The 10,742-nt window shown below is 38.2% G+C and overlaps 1 protein-coding gene across 1 annotated transcript in view; it reads right to left on the bottom strand.

The window, feature by feature from the left end:
• Positions 1-9,935: 9,935 nt before the first annotated feature.
• The window catches only part of DIO2 (deiodinase, iodothyronine, type II), a 12,383-nt gene continuing 11,576 nt past the window's right edge, over positions 9,936-10,742 (bottom strand). The window contains 1 exon segment of the mRNA XM_008945873.1: positions 9,936-10,544. Within this exon segment, the coding sequence (XP_008944121.1) occupies positions 9,936-10,544 (609 nt within the window).

The following is a 10,742-nucleotide window of genomic DNA, read 5'->3' as shown; positions in this document are numbered from 1 at the left end:
AAAACTAAAAAGAAGGTGATAGAAGGTAGTCTTTAAGTTTGAAATTTAGCACTGTTTTCTTTCATTCTGTTAAAACTGAAAATTATGCAGTCTAAACATGCATACACACTTAAACAGGAATATCTTATATTTTAGTTGCTTGCTACATTCAAAATGGTTATTCCAAAATATCTGCATAAAAACCTTTCAAACAGTAAAGTCCTTTTCATTAATAAAGATAGTACTATTACTTCTTCATCTCATTTCCAAATTCAAGTATAATCAACTTTACACAATTGTCCTTGTTCTCTAAATACTAGAAGTAAATCTGTATGTATGCTACATTTTAATAACATGCATATATTTTAAAATTGAATTCTTTATTGTATGTCTGTCAAAAAATAAACCTACAGTAAACTCAAAGCCATATGAAGTGACACTTTTTTTTTTCTTCTCTTGACAAGATAAACAGTTTTAAGATGTATTTAAATAAAGTATTATAAATGATTAACTATATAATCAGTGACAACATATGGTGGTAGAGACATTTAAAAATAGTTACTTGTGTTCCTATAGATCTCCTGTCCCTAACTGAACATCAGATGGCTTTTTCATGGAAGGAAGCTTCACAAAATACTGGTGGATGGTATTCTGAGTAATAACCCAGAGTGCAATGATGTCAATAATGACTTATTGTATCTACTTACCTGGCCTCAAACAAAGCTAAGCTGATTCAACTAGCCTAGGCTGATTTGGCACTGCAAATGTTTAAGTCACTGAAGCAGCCCATTTGCTTCGGTAGTGGGAGAAAACATGAAATTGATTAAAACAGCAAAAAATTCAACAGGAAAATCTTCCTCCTCCACAGCCAGTTTGGGAATGGAAACTTACTTAGTTCTCACAGTTCATTTTTGGTCTTTTGTGGGGTTTTTTTGGGTGTGGTTTTTTTGATTGTGGGGTTTGGTTTGGTGGTTTGGTTTTCTTTTTTTTTTTTTTTTCCCCCACCTGTTGTTGCTCTGAAGTGGTCCGTTCAGGGGAAATTCTGTTCTTTCATGGATAAAGATCTTAGCACCACTGCACCATTACAGCATGCCTCTTCTCAAGGAGAGGTTATCAGCTTCCAGAACAGGGGCAATGAGAGTAAGGAAGGCTTTAGGAGGCAGGGAGTACTGTTGTGTCCCCTGAAAAATCTTCCTTTTGCCTCACATTGATACGGATTGTGATACAAAGCTATAAATTATTGTTTTCCTGCTTCCATCTACAACTCACAGGAACACCACCAAATAGCCATTACAAATCACAAGGAGTATCTCCTGACTTTGTCACAGTTACACAGTTTCTGAAACCTGAAAAAAATACTCATCTTATAAAATTCCGTTTCAGCTACTGCAAGTCCCATTGAAGGTACAAACGGAACCCTCGTGGAGATGTTCAAACATACCTAAACTTCCAATGAGAACACTCTCGCAATTAACATTACATAGTGAGTCTCACTGGAATAGAAAAACCCTGCTGAACTTTCTCTCCCTGCTTCCTTACTGTGATGCTTCTACTGCTGAAAACAGTGCTGGGAAACTTGTTGATCTACTGTCTCAGAAATATCCATCCCAATAATAAGCAGGATGACCTGAACTTCAGCTCAGCACCAGTGTCACACAGTATAAATTAAGAGGTCATTGCAATCTGCTCAAGAGGCACTACACATGATGCTGGACAGTTTGCCATGGTATTGGACAACAGAGAAGAGAGAAGCAACATTATACCTCTATATACTTTATACTTCATATAACTTCATTACACAGGTGTTGGTGACAGGCAAGAGAAATAGCCTGAGAGAACAGCTATGATGTTTATATGCACTTACAGTCAAGGTATCCAGCCTAGCTGTTGTCAAATTAGTCTTTAGTAGAGATGTACTTCTGGTTTTCAAGTAATTTTGAGATGCTGTGGAAGCACAAATGCCAAAGTTGTGCTTTTCATTAGGTGTGTTCAGTGTTTAGGTGAATTGCTGTGGACATTTTTAGCAATGTGAAATCCCAAGGCTTCTGCAGTACCATTCAGTCCATCTGTAAAGATCTGCAAGGATCACTTAGAGAGACCTTCTACATCTAGTGAAAATCTGCTGCTTCTTCCATAGCAGCATGAGCTACAGGACTTCCTTTTCTCATGAAACAAGTGCTTTTTGTTTACAAGCATAGCCCACCAATTTCTGGTTTGGAAGGACTGGTCTAATTTCCTGTGAATCTCTGAGAAAACCCCAGAAAGATTTGTCTCATCAGAAAACTGGCCAGGTCTCAGGGTGAAGGTATGGCACTTGCAGTGCTCAGACCTTCACCCTGTGTGAGGCTGGAGTGTTGGCTTTATGATTTTTTTCAAACCCGACAGACATGAGGAGATAAGAACTCTGGTAGCTAGGGCTGAGGTTAAAATCTCAGTGTTTTTGCCCTTTCAGTCTACAGGAAGCTAAATACTTGTTCATGCTGTAGTATTCTGCCCAGAAAACCAGTGTTCAGCTCTTCAGTCTGCCATGTGTAAAATGATGTTTAAGAGCAAACATGCTTGCGGATATCTGCGCTACGGATACAAAGAAAAACAGAACAAATTGCTGCATTTTCCTGTATCTCCTTTGACCTTCTGACAACTGACATCCTTTTAAAAGTACTCATACTTGAAGTCCTCAGCTAATATGTAGTCTTAAGCAAATTTCACAAAACCAAAAACTGAGATAGCAGAATCACCAATAAGAACACCACAGGTTGGAAAGAGGAAGAGATGGGAAGTCAGGCGCAAGAAGGATGTAAGACAAAATGAACAGGGTTAAAGGACATAGAAGGCTCATTAATTTCTAAAGAAGATAAGGCTTTTTATTGCATGTCAGTGAAAAAATAAACCTACAGTAAACTAAAAGCCATATGAAGTGATGCTTTCCTTCAGATCTAACCAATAGCTAAGTTACAGTAGCTTTTGTATAGCTAACACAAATAGATATAAGAAAATGTTGGAAGTACTGATTTACCAAGAGTATTTTTTCCTGCTTGCTACTTCTTTAATTTTTATAATAGACGCTACCTTAAAGAGAACTAAAACACTTAAGGTATTTATATCTGTCATACACATGCCCTAAAATGGATGCTCCTACTCTAGTCAAGTGACATAATGAGGCTCACAAATCTTTAAGGCTTTAAGGATTTGAACACAATGCTCATTCAAGATGTTCCCGCTTCACATTAGCTCTGCAAGACTCTGACATGGTTTAGGGTCAGGGAGGTCCCTATGACCTATAGCAGATGTTCTCTGTTTACCCCTCTCCACCCTGAAGTGGAAGAGAAAGGGAATAAGGGAAAGACTTAAAGACAACTTTCAACTCTTATGGGTTAGAAAAGAAAACTGAAAGTGCTTTAATGAAAATAATATAGTGGAACATATAGAAAACCAGTATTGAACCCAGCCCCGCAATGGCAATTACATCACTGTCACCACTGAGGCTGTGGAGCAGGCCCTGGGGACATTTCCAGACTGGTCTCAGCTGCAGACAGGAACCAGATACAAGGAGCTGGATTCTGGAACTGGATTCAGGAACACATGGATCTGGATTGAAGGCAGAATGCACAGAGTTCTCAGATGCTGGCCATTGAAGAAGAGAGAAGAGAGCTTGACCCTTGTGATCCCTCAGCTTTATACAGAACATGATGTATATGGAATGGAATATCTCATTGGTCAGTCTAGTGTCACCTGTTGTGTCTGCTCCGCCCCACAGGTGTAGCCTTTTACTTTCTGCACCCCCAATGTGGTACGCCAGATCTAGCAGTGACTTTGGCCTGCATACCAATCCTTGGTACTAACTCTAAACATGGAGGATTATCACTCCTAGAAGAAAACACCGCCTGAGAAAACGTATTTTTAACTTCAGAAATTGCAGTTAGTTAGAAAAAACTTAGTTGAAAAGCAAAACACTGAATATAATTAGTTTTGTTCTAACCTAAACCAGGACAGACACATTTAAGCCATTAACATGAACTTTAGCAGCACACAGGCATATACGAGACAAGAAATGCATAATAAAACCATCGAAGTGATATTCACTTGTGCTAAAGTTCATTTGTCTGTGACATAAGTCTTTAACCAACATTTAGGTCCCTTGAAAGTTTATATTTGGGAAAGGCTTATTATGCCTCAGGAACTCTCATCAGAAAGTAAGACCTTGAGCAGCAGTCAATTCTCTCAAGTAGTCAAACCATTTTCTTTTCTTTTTTTCCTTCAACATGGACACCATCCATTCCAGACAAAAAAAAAAAAAAAAACAACTCTTAGAAGTATATGGGAGTAGTCAGTCTAATTTTTGGTAACAAGGTCTTTATTAACGTTATTTTCTATTAAAATCGCTATTTCCTCACATCTGCCTTCACTTGATTTATACAGCTGCAAAATAAGAAGCAAGTTGTGAAAGGTGTTTTTATTTCTTCCAGAATATTGAGTAGCTCCTTATAGCAACAGTTGATATAAAGGTCATAAACACTAATGGCCAGACTAGAGGAACAGTCACACAACTCAAAAGTTGCATTTCAGTAGTTTGGGGCATTACTTTTATGCCATGAACTGGATGATCTAGAGAGGGTTGTTAGTTCGGTTGTTCCAAAGACCTGACAAGCATACCATAATGAACATTTCTGCTTGGGACACTTCCCATGGCTTTCTTTTCATAATTTATTTTGCTCTTTCTTACCTATATTTGCAAGCAGTTTTCAGAGGTAAGGTACTTTTGTAACAAAAGATGACAAAGAGGAGGAAATTTCTAAAATACAACTAAATCACAAAGTGAGTTTGTTTAGGAATTTGCCAGACATTCTTACAGTTTGGTTTTGTTGTTTTGTTTTGTTGTTGTTTTTTTTTTTTTTCTGAAACAGCTCTTCAGCTGTGCTTTTAATTTTATTCTTCAGCTTTTGCATGTTCATTGAAACGGGAGCTGCACATATAGCTGATGCATTCACAACCAATTTGTTCAGGTTTCATGGGGTATGTACAGCTCGTCATGCTTTCCTCAAGCACATACTTTTTTTGAACAGTGCAGTTCTGTGCAGACTCAACTGCTATCCTTGTAGCTCTCAGTTTCCCTCCCCCCTACCTCTCCTAAAAGTTGAGTAGTCAGATATTAAATTAGTCCCGCCATTTATAATGGGGTTTGCTCATATTGCTTAAAATCTAGTCAGGGTGGCATAGGTTATTGTATCAAACACAGTTTTAAGTTTCCTTGGTCTAATGTCAAGATTACACTGTGTATCAATAACCAAAATTAGAATAAGAAGACACAGAAGAGATTTATTCTTCTTTCTACTTTATTATAATACAAGAAAAACAAACCTAGAAAGCACATTTAATGGAGCACCATATTGTAACAAACTTTGCTGGCTCTCCTACGAAGTGTATTTTTGACATTTAAACAATGACACACACAAAGTCAGTACACACATGCATCTACACCCCAGCAATCTTTTTAACGGCCCCAAAGAGACTTCTTTCAAATACAGACACACTAAGGTGCACAGAGGAATGCCAGTGTGGGGGCATCTGAACGCCAACTGAGTTAATTACTCTTTTGTTAGCGATCTTCATAAGCACACAAGCCTTCATTGTCTCACCCCAATCTTTCTTCTCTGAAGCCTCCAAATTGGGCCCAAAGGTCACTGAACATGGATCCAGCACAGATGTGGTGTAGAGTTGAGCAAAACTGGCCAATATTCCCTACCTGATACCTCTAACTGCTTTGGTCATAGTACTGCATGGAAGTCTTAAAACCTCTTAAACCTACACTCTACAACACAGAAAAGCCACTTTCACACATACAGAAACAACCTTCCTCCCCACACACACTTCAACGCACAGCACTGATACCTTTTTGAGAAGCTTTGTGGGTTTCCCCACCAAGATCACCTTCATAAAAATGACTGCATTTTGCTTTTCAATGTGTTCAGACAGCTGTTCAGCAATATATTTCTTAATATATCTCTTTCTTTTTAACAGACAGGGCATGTTTTCCTGCTGCCTTAAATTTATGTCATTGTCTACACAAGCAAGATCAAAATCCTATCGTTTTCATCTGTACAAAATGTTTTGCATTCATTTTATACAGTGCTAAGTAATGATGCTAAACACAGAACAATGTAGAATGATAGCTCAGAATAGCTTTTTACCTTGATCAAAATGAAAAAGTACTGGAAGTTTCCCATACTAGTGCTGAGACACAGTACCGGGGTCTTATTATATACAGTAGCCTTCCATAATACTTCCAGGCACCTATTTAGTGAGCTATAGCTCAATATGTATGTCACACTGAAGCACCTCAAGTAATGTGGTTTTGGGCCCTCAAATAGTGAAAATAAGGGGGGGGGGGAAATTAGCCTCACAGCAGAGTAGAGCAATTGTTAATTACTGTGCTAACAAAGTAGCAAAATTTCTGCCTGGACCCAAAACAACCCACTGTTAAAATAATTTGGGGTATCTGACATATGGCCACTTCTATCATTAACTGAGGACAACTGATGAAATGTAATTTAAAACCTTTTCTATAAAATGTTTTCATTTTGTCAAAAAAAAAAAAAAAAAAAAAGCAAAGAACTTGAATTTCTATCAGCCACTTAAAAAAGATATTTTTTTCCTCTAAACCCATTTCTCTTTTAAATACTTCCTCTGCTTTCTGACTTCACATTTTCTGGGGAAATTTAAGCATTTGCAAACTGTATTTCTGCCTTGATAATCAGTGAGGCTGAACTATCTTTAAGTTTTGGGCAGGGTAATGCATTCGTGTGCCAAGAAAGAAATGAAGCTATTGTGTATTTTTTCTTGTGGAAAATCCTTGCAGATTTTCTGTTTACAGAAGCCAATTTTATAATTCCTTTATAATGTGATGAACAGGCATCTGTGAAAAACAACACAAAATAATGGAAATTCAAAGGGAGAAAATGGACTTGAAAAATAACTAACTTTAGATATGCAAAGAGGTATTAACTAACTGAATTACTAACTCAGACTCTTTCTTCTGAGCTAAAGGGATGTTTCAACAGCTGTGCTAAACATTTGGCTAGCATTTCCCAGATAAACAGTTCTGACTTCAACTGTATGATGGAGAAAAGCGAAAAAGAACAGACTTACAAGTTTAAGTTTTGCAATGCCTGTGGAGTTGCTATGGATTAATAAACTTTCAGATGACCAAAGAAAAGGATATAATAAGGAAAAGATGTTGTGTTGAGTATATCAATACATATTTCACTTGGAGTAATGTCTACAGCTTTACTCACCTATTTAAAAGCACGGTGTAGCAAAAATTGAATAGATTCAGGAGACAGGCAAAGAATATGTACCTGTATAAGAATGTGCATTACTGTTTGGCTTAAAAAATAAAGAGAAGGTATGTAAAATGAGTATATAATCACTGACATACAGAAGAAAAATTGGGATTACTCCTTGTACTATTCTAGCATACAAGAGAAAGAGATGAGAATGACATTGAAAAGCAATCAATCTAAAAAAAAAAAAAAAACCAAAAAAAAACAGGTTGTTTTTTTCTTTTTTTTGGATTTTACAATTCCCCACCTCGGGAAATATGTATATCTGAAAACTCAGGATCAGCCTCTCATAGGGATGATGAGACATCAACGATCACATTAGACAAGACAAAAATAATAAGGGCTGAAGCTAATGAAAATCGAAGAAGAAATTATTGCACCTTCCCCTGAAGCATCTGATAGTCAGAGGTACAACACTGGATTAAATAAACCATGTAGTTTGGCTATGTTACTGTTTCTATTATATTAAGTTTAAAAATTTGTTACATATCCCAGTTAGTCATTAAAATGTGTAACCCTTTTCCACATTGACCAGTGAGTTACAGTAACATTAATGAATAGGAGGACAGAAAAATTATTATTTTCATTGGTCTTAGACACCACTTATACGTGCATGCATATGTATATACATAAAAATATATGATATACGTACATATGCAGACATAAATCCATAACTATATACACACCCAGACACACCTCTTCTGAGAGGTGGGCCACACCAGAAGGTCTGAAGACCATTCTTTACATCCCTCTCTGACACATATTACTGAACACTGCAGGTGTGTGTAGGTATGTTTAAATGTGCGGAAGAAAGTATGAGAACAAAGGGAAGCATGAACCTGAATATGGGAGAAATCACTCACGTTACTGTCATTATTTCAGATCAGTGCTTGAAAACATATTTCCAAATGTATTGTACATTGGCTAAGTTGATTAACAGCCATCAAGAAGAAATACAAAATAATAAAGGGACATTGTGAAAATGATATTTATGTATGCATTTTCTGTTCTTCCCTGTGTTAGTATTAATACAGCATATTCCTGATGAGATGGCAGGATGAGAAATTAAAAGAACTAATTTGATTTCTGCCACATACCCTGTTTATCTGTTCCATGCTTCTGCCAAAATTGAGAGAAAACTTGGATTGTCCAACTCCTTATGGGTTTCCATTTATCAGCTCTAATAGATTAGCTCATTGTAAACTGCTTTTTCCTCAGGCTTGATTAAATCATTTTAGTTTTAGAAAGACCTAAACTTAACGTATACTCTAAGTTGACACTATGTCTTTAAACATAATTAATAATTCCTCAGACACATTGGTAGGAAAATTCTGCCATCTTTTGCACTCATTCACATTAATTCACACCACTTGTCCTCCCCATTTCTCTGGGAAGGCTCTTGAGAACATGAGTGAAACAGACTATCACCTCATCTGATAACAGAACTGCAACTAATCATTCTGAGGCTGCAAACAAATTCCAAACAAAGTAACATAGCTATAAACTACTTGCAGGTATCTAAGATAGCAAAAATCAGCATGATTATATTTAACAGGGTAAATGACAGGATAGGTTTCCATTTCAATGAGGTAAAGTTGTGTATAGGTACCCCCATCCCCAAAATACATCTGTAAGGTCATTATCTGAGATAAAAATAAAAGAGAGAAATAAGTTAATTTTTTAAAAGCTAAAAGTGAAATTACCTTTAAGACTACTGCTACGCAGGAAAAGATTGAGGCGAGCAAAGAGATAGAGAAGAGAACCAGAGAATATTGATAAATGTGTGCTGTCAGCTCTGAGAACCAAGCGGTGGCTGGCATTAGCTGAGTTTCATCTCGCAATGCATGCTCTAGGTGGTCCTTGCTATTTTATTACAAATAAACAATTTATTCCCTAGTTTTCAAATTGTAATGGCCTTATTTGATCAGCTTTGTCTTTTTGGTCCAACTCCATAAATTTTAACATCTTTCTCAGCAGACACAGGCCTACACACTGGATACAAACAGAGACAGAATTACATAGATAGTATGCTGTGCAGAAGCTTCCAAGGAGAGAGAGTACAAGCACCAGCATACAATGTTTCATCTTGATCTGAGCAGCCAGTCTGCCTGCAGGATGCACTGCATGGTGGTTCCTGTAGTCTCTGAACAATGAAATCTCTACAGAGAGAGGACAATTGCCACACTTCACTGCATTTCTATGCAAAGTAGTTGCAAGCCTCCTGGCTCTTCCCAGGTCCCTTGCATTGGCTGCAGGAGGGTGAAGAAGCATTTTTGATGAAATGCACGGCGTTGCCTTTCCATGGCCTTCCAAGCAGCAATGCTTCCAACTCACCCCAGGCAGACACTTCATGAGACAGGTTCCTGGGAGACAGGTCTTCTCACCACTTTTCCTGCCCATCAGCAGCACCTTTTCGCAGAAGCCTCTTCTCCCCTTCTGTCCTGTGGTGAGTGCAGGATTGGGGGTTTCTTTTCATACAGTAATGTTTCTGTGGAGTTATTTTTTTTCATTTTTTTTTCCTAGTTAATATTCATTTGCCCTTGTTATCAAATGTGTTCTCCTGCAATCATCTGAAAGGCCTTATTCAGACCAACATATGTTTCCTTCTTTTCCCTTTTACACCACCTTAAAGGGACACATTTGTTGACATATATACGTAGAAAACGGAATTCATCTTTTACTGAAGTTTTGTTCCAGCCAAAGCCGAACCTCCTGCAGATTGTAGAAGAAGGGGCCTTTGCCTCCCAGATAGGCAATTTTTTGTCTCTGCACAATGCATACTCGCTCAAATGAAACCCCGTAGGCCACATTGGCATTGTTGTCCATGCAGTCAGCTACTACTTGGCACTGAGGTGGCAAAGAAAAGCGCTCTAGGAGCTGGTGAGCAGCAGCGCATCTGTCTTCCTGGTTCCTGTGCTTCTTAACTTCAAATGAAGAGGGAGAGATTCCAGGGGCAGCCCAGCCATCTGATGGGTGAGCCTCATCAATGTAGACCAACAGAAAGTCAGCCACACTAGAGAACTCCTCCACCAGCTTGCTGAAGGCCGACAGCTGGCTTGTGAATGGTGGTCAGGTAGCCGAACCAAAGTTGACGACCAGTGGCCGCTCGGAGTTGGCGAAATCCAGAAGATGGCATTCACCCCTCTTCCAGCTGCTACTGCTGCCATCATTGCCCTTGGCTATGTGGATTACACTGGAGTTTGGGGCTTCTCCTCCCAGTTTGACCTGATAGCAAAACAAATTAAAACATAGCAAATTAGTGTGACTTGCTTGTCCCATGTCCTTATGACTGCTCTCTTCAAACGAATAGTCACCTGTTCAAAGAGGACACCTAACTACCTGCACAGACATTAGCATGAAGATACAGCAGATCATCAACAGCTGCAGCTTCAAAAAGTTCATCTCCACTCAAAGTGCAGGGAA

This window comes from Merops nubicus, unplaced genomic scaffold (assembly GCF_000691845.1).
Source record: "Merops nubicus isolate BGI_N331 unplaced genomic scaffold, ASM69184v1 scaffold1338, whole genome shotgun sequence".
Classification (NCBI taxonomy): domain Eukaryota; kingdom Metazoa; phylum Chordata; class Aves; order Coraciiformes; family Meropidae; genus Merops; species Merops nubicus.
This window is presented reverse-complemented; position numbering and strand designations above follow the sequence as displayed.